The 13,923-nt window shown below is 34.8% G+C and overlaps 2 protein-coding genes and 2 long non-coding RNA genes across 7 annotated transcripts; 2 read left to right on the top strand and 2 right to left on the bottom strand.

Moving 5' to 3' along the window:
• Positions 1 to 617: 617 nt before the first annotated feature.
• LOC128883484 (uncharacterized) lies at positions 618 to 2,801 on the top strand. The gene is made up of 4 exons (XR_008459000.1): positions 618 to 717; positions 781 to 2,511; positions 2,572 to 2,654; positions 2,702 to 2,801. It is a non-coding gene; the product is annotated as an uncharacterized LOC128883484 (long non-coding RNA).
• A 189-nt stretch (positions 2,802 to 2,990) lies between these two features.
• Positions 2,991 to 5,195, top strand: LOC128883556 (probable dual-specificity RNA methyltransferase RlmN). Of its 2 annotated transcripts, XM_054136075.1 has the most exons (9): positions 3,007 to 3,393; positions 3,483 to 3,580; positions 3,642 to 3,829; positions 3,896 to 3,976; positions 4,072 to 4,246; positions 4,301 to 4,387; positions 4,455 to 4,609; positions 4,666 to 4,753; positions 4,806 to 5,195. In XM_054136075.1, exons 1-9 carry the CDS (start codon positions 3,096 to 3,098, stop codon positions 5,058 to 5,060), a joined length of 1,425 nt encoding a protein of 474 aa, XP_053992050.1. In that variant the 5' UTR covers positions 3,007 to 3,095; the 3' UTR covers positions 5,061 to 5,195. The 2 variants fall into 2 exon arrangements, with proteins under 2 accessions (XP_053992052.1, XP_053992050.1); XM_054136077.1 differs by having other exon boundaries at positions 2,991 to 3,393; positions 4,666 to 5,010.
• LOC128883557 (uncharacterized) lies at positions 4,304 to 4,964 on the bottom strand. The gene is made up of 3 exons (XR_008459053.1): positions 4,882 to 4,964; positions 4,718 to 4,836; positions 4,304 to 4,670 (listed from the first exon to the last, which is right to left on the bottom strand). It is a non-coding gene; the product is annotated as an uncharacterized LOC128883557 (long non-coding RNA).
• LOC128883555 (uncharacterized) lies at positions 4,965 to 13,901 on the bottom strand. Of its 3 annotated transcripts, none has more exons than XM_054136072.1 (36): positions 12,797 to 13,901; positions 12,601 to 12,685; positions 12,348 to 12,547; positions 12,202 to 12,297; positions 11,960 to 12,151; positions 11,788 to 11,908; positions 11,451 to 11,724; positions 11,318 to 11,396; positions 11,083 to 11,250; positions 10,743 to 10,928; positions 10,570 to 10,695; positions 10,398 to 10,514; positions 10,166 to 10,335; positions 9,992 to 10,118; positions 9,807 to 9,944; positions 9,598 to 9,741; positions 9,331 to 9,534; positions 9,203 to 9,283; positions 9,013 to 9,142; positions 8,873 to 8,945; positions 8,704 to 8,816; positions 8,461 to 8,638; positions 8,214 to 8,401; positions 8,069 to 8,168; positions 7,918 to 8,015; positions 7,761 to 7,870; positions 7,457 to 7,709; positions 7,085 to 7,404; positions 6,830 to 7,027; positions 6,556 to 6,755; positions 6,339 to 6,507; positions 6,098 to 6,288; positions 5,586 to 6,039; positions 5,463 to 5,516; positions 5,318 to 5,394; positions 4,965 to 5,259 (listed from the first exon to the last, which is right to left on the bottom strand). In XM_054136072.1, the coding sequence occupies exons 1-36, from the start codon at positions 13,598 to 13,600 to the stop codon at positions 5,193 to 5,195; spliced, it is 6,285 nt and encodes a 2,094-aa protein (XP_053992047.1). In that variant the 5' UTR covers positions 13,601 to 13,901; the 3' UTR covers positions 4,965 to 5,192. The 3 variants fall into 3 exon arrangements, with proteins under 3 accessions (XP_053992047.1, XP_053992048.1, XP_053992049.1); XM_054136073.1 differs by having other exon boundaries at positions 8,069 to 8,165; XM_054136074.1 differs by having other exon boundaries at positions 12,077 to 12,151.
• Between the last annotated feature and the right edge of the window lie 22 nt (positions 13,902 to 13,923).

Genomic DNA, 13,923 nt, shown 5'->3' with positions numbered 1-13,923 from the left:
AAAAAGTTTTTTTTTTCTATTATAAAAATGTTTTTTTTTACAAAAAAAACAAGGGCTTACACAAGGAAATAATGTTTTGGGTAATATTATTCTTTTTTGTCACCTTGTAGACACATACATGAGTTCCTATTCTGATGAAAGCGATCATGGACCAGTCTCGAGCTTTTTCTTTTCTAGCCAAGTAAATAGTATAAAGTTCGGAAACCCAAAAATATAGTATATAAATTTCATTTTATCAATTCATGTAACGATTTAATGTTTTGCTGACATGATAAAACAAAAACAAATTGTTTTGAAAAAAAATAGAGAATTTTCATATTTTCACATGCTAACTTGTTACTCGTTTATGTACAACAAGACAACTCGAAAATTAGTGGAATTCAACTTTGTTATATAGAGAGTCGATATCTACTGATTGCTTGAATTTACTCACGTTACGTCAATTGATAATTTTAAAGCATCTTGTCATTATATTTTGGGTGAACATGAAAAGAACTAATGAAAGAACGATAACATTTCAAAAGTATAAAGTATTTTGATGTTTGTGGAACTCGTTTCTTTCAATAGACGTTTGAATAAATATGTGTCTGTGTGTGTCTGAATAAAATGCGAGAGGACATATTTCTTTTGACAAAAAAGATTTGAGTGATAAGCGTGTTTTTTGTTGTAGTTGCATTTGTTTTAAAACAAGATTTTTTTAAAGCAATGTTTTTTCAGGTCAATTTTTTTTGTTACGTGCATATGTTGTTGTTGGATGTGAATTTTTATATTTTTTTAAAGGTGCACTGGCAGAGGATTGTGAGGTGCGCGTTGGGCGAGAAGGAGTATGAGAGAGCTGAGTCGTTGTTACAGAGTCATTTACATTGTTTAAAAGTTGTTCTTTTGAAAAAAGAAATAGATAGAATATAAAGGTAGGTAGACAAAAAAAAAGGTTACCTCTGTTAACGAAAGACTCATTTTTTGAGTGATGACGCTTAAAAGTTTTATATACGGAGGAATCCGATGAAGGACGATGCTCATGGGATGTTTCAAATCGATAGATGGAGGAAGGCATTGTGGACTGGTTTGACTCCGGCGCATGTGGTGTGGAAGAAAAATTTGGTATACAGCAAGGCGGGTTAGTAGAAGGAGTTGCATAAGGTTTCAGTAAAAGATCAACATCTTCTTGTGATGCGGATCGGCAAAGAATATTGATTAAAAGGGTTGCATCAAAAAAAGTAGTTTCTTCTTTTGATAATGCTACACTTTTAGGTAAAGGAGGTATGTTTTCAGAACCATACTAAAGAGTTGAGAAGAGAAAAGGTTAAGAAAACATTTTAAGGTATAGTAAAAAAACGATGCGTGTTTGATTTTACAAAAATTCGTTACCGTTTGTTCCAACGTTTCAAATAAAATTTTAGATTCAGTTAAAAGATAAAGATAATCTTCATAAGACTACAGGCAAGAAAAGGAATATTAAAAGAAAATATTAAAAAAATATTGGAATCACCTGAAGCTTGGTCAAGTCAAGAGGAAAGATAGACAATATAGGATTTCGTTTAATTTCTTCCTCAACCCATTCAAAAGATAAAAGTAACTTTGAAGGTGTTGTATCTGCTTCCGGTCGTATAGGAATATTAGAAACCATGAAAGGCACGGAATTGTTTGACATATGCGTAGAGTCAAAAGATAATTTTTTTTTCTGAAGGCTGCCATGTTTTAAAACAGTAGCCACTGCAGCAAGCTGTTCAACTAATGGATTGGCTTTGTTACGGTCAACGGATGAAGATGAAGGTATTAAAAAATTGTTATTTTTTTTACTATAAAATAAATAAAATTAAAAAAAAACGCGTTATGTTACAAAAAAGGTATGAAAAAAAAAAACAATTAAAAAAAAAAAAATCTTGCCTTTGATTTGAAGACATGAAGCCTTTTGTATAGTAAAGAGTTAGGGGTTTTTTCCAAATGAATGGAACGGGACGATTTTCTGCTTTTTGGTGTTCCTCCATAAGAAGACATAATTGTGATCCAGCTAAAGAATCTACCTCTTGTCCATCTCTCCCGACTTTAACGGATTTATTATCATTGTGTGTATTAATTAAATGCTCACAATGTTTAAAAAAAAATTCACATCTTTAAAAGAAGAAAAAGAAACTACATGAAGGAAAGAAGAGAAGGAGTGAGTTACCTGACTAACCAATGAATGGAGAACATTTTACCAGGAAAGTCCGTTCCATCAGGTGAACAAAAAACAGGGCGTCCTTCACAAGAAGATTCGCCAGGACTTGACATGATGGTAGTTTCAGAAATAAAACAAACTCGCTTGAAAAAAGAACTCACATGGATGTCATAAGAGCGAAACCAGAGAAACGAGAGCTGTGATTGACTGAGAAGAAAAGAACAACAAAAGACGAACTCTATGAAAAATAAAAGTTGATCAGAAAAGATTTGGAACAATGTTAGAATCCCGTACATCAAAAGCATTATGTAATAATCTTTCATTTTTGGGAGATGTTGCCCACACTCCATGTTGTAAGGAACGACCAATGTTATCATGACTATAGCTTTTAAGTAAAAAATAACGTGTTGCAGGGCTTGATACTGGAAAAAAAAAATTTTAAGGTTTACTTTTATAACATTAAACAAAAATACCAATGAGTTCCGTTGTGAGAACGGTACCTTCTTGTATTTCAGTCATTTGAAGTATAAAAACTGTTTTTAGAGAAAGATCATCTTATTGAAAAAATTTGTTTTACATACGCACAAAATCTTATTAATTAGCAGACCTTTTTCTGTACGCAATAGGTTTCCAAAGGAGAACCCATGATATGATACGCCAAAGTAAAATCATGAAATTGAAAAGCAATGAAAACAATTTTTTAATTTTTAATATGTGTCATGTTATATAATTAACGCTTGTTGGTGTAATGATTTTAAACAATAAAACAAGTATGAATGAAATTTGAAGCTTGTGTGATTTGCAGTGAAAACGTGACGGAAAAAACTCAGTAGGTACAATGTAGTTTTCTCACCTGATGAATCGAGCATGCCGTAAAACATGTGTTTATTTTTGTTCAAAGATCAAAAAATAAAAACACCTTTAACTCTGTTACCAGATGGTTGAATGTAAGGATGTTGAGAGTTCTGAGGATACTCTATTTTTAACACGAACACCATCACAGCGTCGGAAAAGAATGAAAAAATTCTCTATATTTGATGTGAAGGAATTGTTAAGCTTTTGTAACCAAGCCAACATTCATGAAAAGCATGTTTATCGAATGTGGAGAGCTATTGTCAATCATGGAGCTAAAAGTATTGAGACTATACCCGAATTGCCTAAAGTGTTACAAGATTTTGTTAACGAGCGTTGTTCGTTTCAAACGGTAACAGTAACGCAAGCAGTGCACTCTCATGGTACCATTCATTAATTTTCATTCAGCCACTGAATCATTCAGTGGCATATTTTTTTGAATAACATTCTAAGCTTTTCTATAACATTATAGATGGTTCTACAACGAAATTCCTTTTAACGTTATTTGATCAAAAGCAAATGGAATCCGTTATTATGCGTTACGGCCATGTCCGTTTGGATTCTTTTCCAGTACGTTCAAAACGTTAAAGTCTGTTGTTTTTTGTTGCCTACTGATAATGCGTACTGTAAGGAAAAGGAAGGTCATACAGTACACCTTCCTTTATCTCACCCTTTCCGATGCGCACCTCGCAGCACCTTGTGTGTGAGCTCTCAAGTGGGGTGTTCAATGAAATGTGCTTTTTGCGCTACGGGAACACTAGGACTTTTAGCGAATCTTACCTGTGGCGAAATCCTTGAACAATTATATATAGCTCAAAAGTAAGATATTGAAGAATGTCAACATTCTGTTTTTTTCAAATAGGAAGAAAAGTGTGTTTTTTTTAGATTGGAACCTATAAAAAATGTTGTGTTCATGGGAATGGGGGAACCTTTAGATAATTATGAAGAAGTTATTTTTGCCATCAAGTAAACTCGCTTGAATTGTTTTTCTAGTGTCGAAAATATGGTTTATTCCAACACAAAATTTAATCATGTTTTTGTGTGTGTACGCGCGCAAAAAGACTACTAACGGACGTCCGAGTTTTTCATTTAGCTGCACATCGCGTCACGATTTCCACTGTTGGAGTCGTTCCAAGATTAAGACAACTTAAACAAGATGCTCCCTGTATCAGTTTGGCCCTTTCACTGCATGCACCAACTCAGAAGATTCGACTTAAAATTGTGCCAACTGCAAAAGTAGGTTTTTCAAGAAACGACACGAACCAGAAACAATGTGTTGTTACGCATAAGGTTTGGCCTATAGAGTCCATATTACATGCTGCCATTGACTTTACAAAAGGTGAAGGTACCAAGGTGTCAGGTTCACGTAAAAATCGCGTAGGAAAACGTTTGGATATTTGTTTTAAAATGTCCATCATAAACGTGACATTGTTTATGATTACAGAAATTGTTAATTGAATATGTTATGATACAAAACATTAATGTCTCGGCTCCCATTGCTCATCTTTTAGGAGAGTTTCTAAAATCGAACTCAGATTGGATTCATGTTAATTTAATACCTTATAACCCTAACTTTTTACCGGGTACACGTAATATGCAGTAAGGCTTTATGGTAACATACTTTTAAGCGTGAAAAAGATTGGATACTATCTTAGAGCGCCTACCGATCAAGAAGTTTCTGAATTCGTTACGATTCTTCGGTCTTACACTCTTAAAGTGACCATTCGTCAAACATTAGGCCAAGTCTCTAATCTTTGCGATTCATGTTATGTTTTGACGGTTGTTTTTGAATTAGGATATTTCCAGTGCTTGTGGGCAACTTGTGACTGGAAAGAAGCCCTTAAACACGCCTTTTTCTTTTCCACGCTTACATTGGTTCAATAATTTTTTTCATTCCATTCTGTCGCACCACGTTTTTTTCAAACACAATTTCTTCATGTATTCGTTCCGTATATTACCATCTCTTTATTTTTTCGCTACTCTGTTAGCATGCTTTAGTGCTGTGAAATTATTAAAAAAAACAGAAACGAAAAAATTCATTCCTTTATAAATGACTATCTTTTCATAACTTTTCTTCAACTATGCTGAATACGTCATCAAACACTCGACTCACTTAAATCGCACTTATATGAATGGACCGATTATACAATTAGCAATTTTCCAAAGGGTACCACAACACGTTTCAGGAATCTTGCTTCTTGTTACCCGATTCGTTTCTTATACATGCCGTTAAAGTTAAAGCTCGACGGCTAAACGAATAATTGCATGAAAAAATCATGCATTTTGTCGAGTTATTCCGTTACTTACATGTATTTCCCAACAATTTCATTATGCATAAGATTACGAGACATCCACAGCATGGCTTCTTTTTTCGCGAGATGCGTCTGAAAAAAATGGGAGTCGCCGTAATAAATGTAATAACAAAATAACACACGAGAGAAAAAAAACTTACATTTAGTGAATAACACGTTTGTGAAGAAACTTGAACAAGAGATTCATTCCAGCTCTTATTTTAAAAAATACACACAACTGTTTTAAAAAACCATTGTATGTACATAGGAAATACAACGCATACTGGAAGAAGTTCGCTTAAAGGTTGAATATCGTTTCCAGCAGTGACATTTCTTTTAACTGACCAACCGCAAGCAAGACTTGGGTCTAAAGTTTCAAGTGTCACGTTGGGTTTTGCTTGCGCTATGAATTCATTAATAGAAAAAAACGGGTAACAAAGTGGAGGAGTAGATAATAGAGTTTGTGTTTTTTGATGAAAAAATTGATTATGATGGTCATAGTACGTTTTGCACGTCACTCCCTCGTCTTGTTGTTTCGTTAAAATGTTCGGACACACAGTAGCCGTTAATTCAATAGAATAAGGTGTATTCATTAGTTTTTCAAGACGGCAACTTAAGCGAGAATTCAATCGCAAGGTTAGCGTCATAGGTAATGTTGCCGTCGAAGGATTTAGTAAAGTCTCATCCTGTGGAATATGGAAACCAAGATCTCTTAAAAACACTCCAACAAGATGTGGTCTGTAGATACGCGTTTCATGTGAAATAAAAACATATGTTTTGACGGTTTATGACTCACCCTAAAATGACGAGACATATGTAAATGATTTCTTTAATAAGTAGTTCAATTTGTGCTTTCAATTCTTGTAAATGGTTCTGGTCAAAGACAAAATGTTGTTGAATTTTTGAGTCAACGAGGCGCTCCGTGGTTGACTCAATAGAACCTAACAAGGGTGAAGCATCTAATTGTTTTAATGCTAATATAGCAGCCTGCAAAGTCCAAAATTGAATTGTAACAAGAAAAACAAGGCACGGTTTACATCTAAAGTACGAAGATAATAAGGTATTTCTTCTGCAGTCGGAGGATTAAAGCTATGTTTTGTATTGAACTTTGTGATTAACTTTCGATGAACACGAATAACTAAAGATGGAGTCAGGTCATGTAAATGATTTAATAGAAAATCAAATATCATCAAAAAAAGATGGCATCTAAAAGAATGGAAACTACAAATGTTTGGAATGTTTTAAAATATTTACGCATTCCGTGGTATCACAACGCTCATTAAATCTCTTGCTATAATAGTATTCAAGCGTCGAGCTATTTCAGCTCCTTGTTCATAACGGGCCCAATGAGAATGAACAGACATAGCGAGTATGAAAACCTTATACAATTCACGTAATTGAATGAGAGATACTCTTTGTAAAACATTTTTATCTCGTAAAATACGATTGGCAAGCTGTTTTTCGTTAAAACAATTTGAAAGAAATATAAGAACGTGAAAAATATTGAGAGAATCAAAGAAAAATTTACTTGTGTTAATTTTAATCCGGCAATCCATGCATGTTCCTTTTCATCTTGTAATGTCTCATAATGTTGAATATCAAAACAGAAACGCAGGCCGAAAAGAAGAACAGTAATGATTTCGGAAGCGAACACAACTTGCCATTGTTTTTGTTGGCCTGTTCCGTTTGAGGGTGTAATAAAAAAATTAGATAATTCTTCTGCATTCTTTTAAAACCCGCACTCTAGACATTGAAACTTTTGGAACAGTTTTGTTTGCCGTACTTGTGCGATGGACAGATAATCGGGTCGATTCATTCCTCGTAATAAATCAGCTAGAATTAAAGTTTCGCCCTGTACCGATTCCAATGTATCATCAAGACGCATGACACCATTCCAGTAGGCGATATGCGAAGCATTGGGCTGAAGCCGACCTTCCATCACACGTCGACACTCTTCGAGTAAATCTTGTTGAAACGATTCTTTTTCGCGTTTTTCGAAATCAGCGAAATACTCTGCAAAACAACCTTGTGTGTTTTGAATCTTATCTTCAATATGTTTTTCTTCAATAGACTGATTCCATTCCTCTAAATAATCACAAAGTGCTAAAAAAAAAATAAATAAAGGAGACATCAACAAAAACATAAGATAAATTACATAATGAATTGGAATCAGGTTGAGATGAGCCTTTTATTGAAGGACAAGATCCAGTAGTCGTTAAAAAAGGATCCTCGTTCTCCGAGCAATGAAAAGACTCTGTTTTACTAAAGTCATTTTCCGTTGTTTTTTGAGTAATGTTGGCCTCAACACAACTTTGATTTTTTTCATGAAAAGTCAAGGTTTCCTCTAAAGGACGATTCGTGCACAACGTGCGACTCAAAAAAACCGACAAATTCTCGCCAACCTGGAACTGTGAAAAGGAATTATGAGTTGTTGCATTGTGAAAGCGAAACGCGCTGACCTGTGGAATCAACATAGAGATCGTATGATCATCAGCACGAGAACAAACAAGTTGGAGAAATTGTTGAGCAGTCTTTTCAACACAAGTATCCTTGCTTGAAATCGCAATATCTGTGGAAAGGTGTTAAAATAAAAAATGTTCCAAAGAAACGGTTTACTAGAAACAATTGGAATCGCTTTTTCCACAGACTTCCAGGAAATCTCACAGGATGTTTCACACACCGCACATAATTCAGTTAACACTAAAAAAAAGAACCTAAAGGAGAAATCGAAAGGATTATGGAAAGTCGCTGAACTTTTCGAAAGTACTTGTGGTTTAAGGATTTCAAGCAGTACAGTAACATTTGAAACGTCAGTTGTGGAGAACACCAAGAAACAATTTTCCGTATCAGAAGGGAAACATTTTCTTCTTAAGAGAAATGAGAATCGGAACAAAACCACTTTTTTGACTTACCACAAAAATGGATTTGGTTAGACTCCGTTTGAACCCCATATTGGAAAAGGTAAGGTAACGTGGAACACAACATAACATAAGATACCGGTTCGTAAGACCCTTTATGTTTGGCAACATTACACTGGACGATATCGTGTAACAAGGATAGTATATGGCAGGCTTCCGTAGCCACCAAAGGATAGGAGAGACTAAAAAAAATTATTTCATACAATTTCAAGGACCACCTAAGAAAACAAAAGCCCTGTACCGTACGACAAACCAACGTTGTACGACATAAAGCATAGCGAAACGTTGGGACATCAATTCCGATACAAAAAAATCTGAAAACGCTTGTGTACTTTGAAAAAATGTTTTCCAAAATTCAAAGCATTCTAGAATATTCGAATGAGACGATGAAGTCTCGAGTATGACGTTAAGTAATTTTTCTAAAGCATTGCAAGGCACGACAGATTTGAGACAAGTGCAGTTGAAAAAGTTCATTGCGACAAACCATTAGCTGCATGACTCCATAGTGTCATGAAGGAAGCATTTTCTTCTAGCGGTATAAACGAAGACCATGCGCATTTCGGAAACGACTCTAATGTTTCTAAAACAGAAGGAGATCTACAGTAACATAAGGACTATGTTTGCCCCGTTTGTTAATATAAGCAGAAACTGACGTTATGGAATCCCATTTGAAAACATAACCGCAGGAGGAAAAGAACGTGAGTGGTTCTTGTGCTGAGAAAATTTCTATTCACAAGAAAAGAAAAGGCGGGTTTTATGTTACAACCGTTAAACCAGTATGTTAGGGAGTAACCTGAACTGGTTTGTTGGGAAGACGCAAGTGTGATACACTTTTGAAAGACCACTTTAACATGATGTTGTGATGAAAAACAAGTCGATTTAAAGATTTTCTGAAGAAAATTAGGTTGCAAACACCGCGCTATCTAAAACGTCAGGACAATGGAAACCGCAGTATCAAAATGAATTCTCCTTAGTTCTAGTACTTTGTAAAGAAAAACTTCTGCATTATCCCGTAGTATTTTTTTTTTATCTAGTAACAAATTGACTAGACAGGTGACAAATGACTAGAGACACAATGGTTAAGAAACGCTTAGATAAAAAAAGAACGTACTTGAAGGAAAAAAGCATGTTCATGTTGTGAAAAACAAGTGTTTGCAAACATCTTATCGTCCAAAGACGCTAAAAGACTTAAAATGGGTTCTCTTTCCTCACCCGAACCACTTAAAACTTTGGAGGTATACAAACAAAAAACCCAAGGTAAAAAGCCTGTTACTTTAAGCCAAGCGATGACCGTTTCAGTGCAACTTTGACGAATCTATCACACACGAAACCCTTACAAATATCCCACCAACTCTGAAAACGTTTTAAAAAAACTGACCAAAACACTTTTATCAGCAAATTTTAAAAAAACATCCACCAGAATGCATCGTATAAAAATTTTAGCTTCTGTTATTGGTAAATTCGAGCCTAACAATTCAATACACCGTAATAATTCCTTAAGAACAGAGCGATTTGATTCATCCTAAAAGCAAAAGAAACCACTATAAAAACGTTTACAATTAGACCCTTTTTTGTTTTAAAGCTGACTTTCAAACGATGTTTTAATAGAGAAAAAAATTCATGTAACGTGGCTTCACAAAATTTTAAACCGGACGTTTGCAAAAGCGAACAATTTAGTTGAGACAAAACTTCTTTACGGCAAGTCCAATCCGTACTATGAAGTTTCTAAAGGACAATTGATGAAAATTTCATTTAAAAAACCATAACCGTACCTTCAAATTGGAACCGCTCAAATAACCCTTCAGAAAGTCAAGAGACTCACTAACGGTTTTGTTCGTTTCACTTGCTGTTTGAACTACTTGTTCTGTAGTAGTTCCACTCTTGCTTGAAGCGACTTTTCTACATTAACATACGGGCGATGCAGTGTCAACAAGACAATACCATACCTTTCTACACTTGATAAACCTGGTTTGTTTGCAATACTTTGAATCGGTTCATTAGAAAAATCATTTAACAAAGCTACTCCTAAAACACTTTGTCGCAATGTTTTCGCCACACCACTGGGATCATTTTTATATAAAACAAACAGAAAACGTTGACTCGCGGCTCGCGCTGCCTATGTTAAAGATTAAAAAAATCTTTGTTTTTTAAACTAAAAGACTTGACACTTTTTCTTACTGCTGAACGATCTGCACTTGTTTTAACAGCGTAGGCTACAAAAGAGTGGCAATCAGTTTTTGCGGGACCAAAACGAACCCAAAATTGCTCTGCTAAAGAACATACTTCAGTGCGGACCTTTCAAAAGACATGATAAATAAAGCCACCTTTTTCCAAGGAACAAAAACACTACCTTGCTTGTCACTTTTTGACACATTTTAGGTGCCATAATGCAGTGCAGAACACACGCTAACGAATAAATAATAACACATTTCTCTACGAATTGTAAAACGAACGCTTTCAACTTTCCGTCCGAAACCTGAAAACATTTCTTTAACATAAAGAATCTTCTTCAACACCGAAAACCTTTTCAATAAACCCGCTTAAAAACATTCCAATACACGCTTGACTCAATTTCAACTGAAGCGAATCGACCATATCACTTAAAAACTGCAACGCACGTTTATTGACATTCATATGAGTTTCCGCAAAATTTTTCATCCCAAAAGTACGAATCCACACGCAAAACGGCTCGGTATCTTCCCAGGTTGTCTATATACGGTGAATATCGTAGTAACAAAAAAAAAATGTGAGCGCAGTTTTTTCTTAAACCAATTGTTACGTATCACGTTTTATGTATCGAAAGCAACAATGTATGCTTATCTAGGCGACTCAAGTCGAACAGAAAGCATGTGTTGAAACTGACTGTTTTAACAAGATCCCAGGCCTTATCAAAACCTTCAACCCGATCCTTCCAAAAGCTGCTTGAAAACTTTTCAGTCATACGTTCTAAACCTTCAGGCTGAACAAACGTCTCTAACAATTTCTTTGCAGATTCCCCATCTAGCGTGACTTCTGGTACCAGGACGTCACTCTTAAAAAAAGAGTCAAAAAAAAGGGGAACGTGATATGAAAGAAATAGAGTAAGTTGCACTTGTTACCCCGGAAAGATGTTCACTTTTTTTCAAAGTGTCTGATTTAGCCTTGGTTGTTTTCATGATTGTTGTACGTGAGGGTTGTCTGAGAAAAAAAAAAGATGGCTTTAAAGCAGAGACGCTCAGCGAGGTGTGTCACCTTTTTAAAAATTTAGCGTTTGTCGAAACTTCCACTTTGGACAGCTTTGTAATACTCGCTGCGTTTGCTGGTGCAAAAATAGTATCTAAACATTCCTCCAATGTGATACGAGCAATTGCCTCACGAACACCATGTGCCTTCTTCTCAGATAACCCTTCTATACAAGCTGAGACCCCATGAACCTGGTCAATTTTCTGAGCAATAAAGAGTAGTTGAGCTCCCCGCGATCGAACTTCAGCAGTAGCGTCATCTAAAGCATCTAGTCCACACTGGACTACAATACAATAAAAAAAAATTCTATACAAAGAATTCAAAAAGAGAATTCAATTCTTCTTACTTATTTTCTGAAAAGTTTTAATAACAGCTGCTTTTTGAGACGGATGATTCATAACATAAAGAAGCCATTGAAGCGCTAAATTGCGAACGTGACTTTGTTTATCACAAGTAAGTCGAAGAATCTAAATTACAAGGTAGAACAAAAAAATGGACTGAGTAAAATGATATTTTACCTCCTCCAAGTAAGGTTCAAAAGAACCACATAATAAAAGTGTTTGTAATAAGGTGACAACATTACAGGTAATAGACCGATTTCGGTCCTTTAGCTTCATAAGAGCCATACTTCCTACTTGACGTAGATAAGGGGCAAAAGAATCTTGTAAACACAAAGCTAATGCATTACAACACTTTAACGCTGCTCCTGTCTGATTTCAAATAAAGTATGCTGACATAATATGGAGTCCACTGGACTTACCACCGCTAAATTACTGTCGAGTTGAATTGTTTTTAAAAGAACTGAAATCATTATGCCACAATCGCATGGTTTCACTCGACGTAATTTCTCACAAATCTGAAATTGAAATCTGCACTACTTTTGATTAAAAAAAACCGAAAATGAACCTGTATCATATCTTGAAAAACTTCAACCTTCTCCTTCCATTTACTCGCATTGCCAACACGTTTTTCAAATTGTTCTTGCGTCATATGTTTAAATAAATTTTCTGCCGGTAAAACGGGAATTGCTTTGGGACTGAATTCTTTATAAATGAAATCCCTGGAAGACTGTTGATTCGAGCTATTCGTTTCCATAGTGGTTTCAACTAAAAATGTATTCATTTAAAAAAGTCATAAACACATACACTCTTGATCTGACTTGGGGTTTTATGTGAAAAAGATTTTCTCAATGGAGCTAAACGTTTTTCGTTCCTGAGATCAGTTAGGCGACGTCCAATCTCAGCCTAAAAAATAGAACAGAAGCAATTTGAAATGTTGACTTTTAAAATTTTTTAATTTCTTTTGCCTAGTTAAATTTCAATATCACGTTTTATTCTTATACAAATGCATTTAACCTTTTGTTTTTCAGAAACATATTGAGTGACCAATGTGTCATTTTTCGTCCATAAAAAAACCTCAATCAAAAAATTATAAGCTGACTTTTTAAGCGTGGCATCCATTGCTGTGGTAAATGTCGAAATAAGTTGTAGAATAGGACTGTCACAAAAAGATTGAAAACCAAACCAGTGCAGCAACTTGGATAAAGAATTTAATCCTCCCACATATTTTTTTAATTGAGAACCTTTCAATGAGATAAAACCTTTCGAATCAATTGCAGATTCTAAAAATTTCACAAAAGGCTCAAAGAACACATTTTCTGGAATCATTTCAAAGATGGAACTCAAGGCCTCTGTCAGAGTATCTAACAGACGTGATTGAGAAAAAAATTTATCTTGTAAGACATTATAAAGAGTAGATTCCGTCCAAATCTTTTGCATTTGCAAAGGACTCAATTTTAAAAACAAATGAACACATAATTCTAATGCTACACGCTGAACATTTCCATTGCAATGAACTAACCACTCAGGCAAATGGTTGCCATACTCTAAAAGAAGTTTTTCATCCAACTCTTCTGATGCGACTTCACCCGTTAATATATTTTTCACTTGTTGTAATCCAAATAATTTCCACTTCCAATTGGTTGACGCTAAAAGATCCGGCACTGAATAAGAACTCAAATCTTCATTGTTTTGCGGAGCTTGTTCAGGTACAGGAGACAGTTCAATTGGACGATGAGGATCATCTATACTACATTGATTCAAAGATACATGAGCATCTCCGGCTAGTAAATTTTCCATCACATCGGTCGTTGATTCCATATGTCTGAAATGTACTTTAAAAAAATGCTTGTTTTGCTATGTTTCGCCCAACTGTCAAATACAAATGGAATAAATCTTGGTAATCTATATGTTCCTGTTTAAATTAAGAAATAATCCTGAAAAAATTATTGTAAAGCTGTAAAGAAAATTGAATAAAAAAAAGAGCTACTGAAACGAAAACTGCTTGAACAAAAAAATAAAGTTTGTTTCCTTTATTACAAGGTTTATCTTGTTTCTAGAACACACATTTTAAAGTCTCATTCATCGTCTTTTTATAAGTTAATGACACAGATATAAAGTAGAACCAAATGTTCAAAACTTTG

The sequence above is a fragment of the Hylaeus volcanicus genome, unplaced genomic scaffold (assembly GCF_026283585.1).
Source record: "Hylaeus volcanicus isolate JK05 unplaced genomic scaffold, UHH_iyHylVolc1.0_haploid 12221, whole genome shotgun sequence".
NCBI lineage: Eukaryota > Metazoa > Arthropoda > Insecta > Hymenoptera > Colletidae > Hylaeus > Hylaeus volcanicus.
Note: the sequence above shows the minus strand (reverse complement) of the source record. Positions and strands in the feature narration are given on the sequence as shown.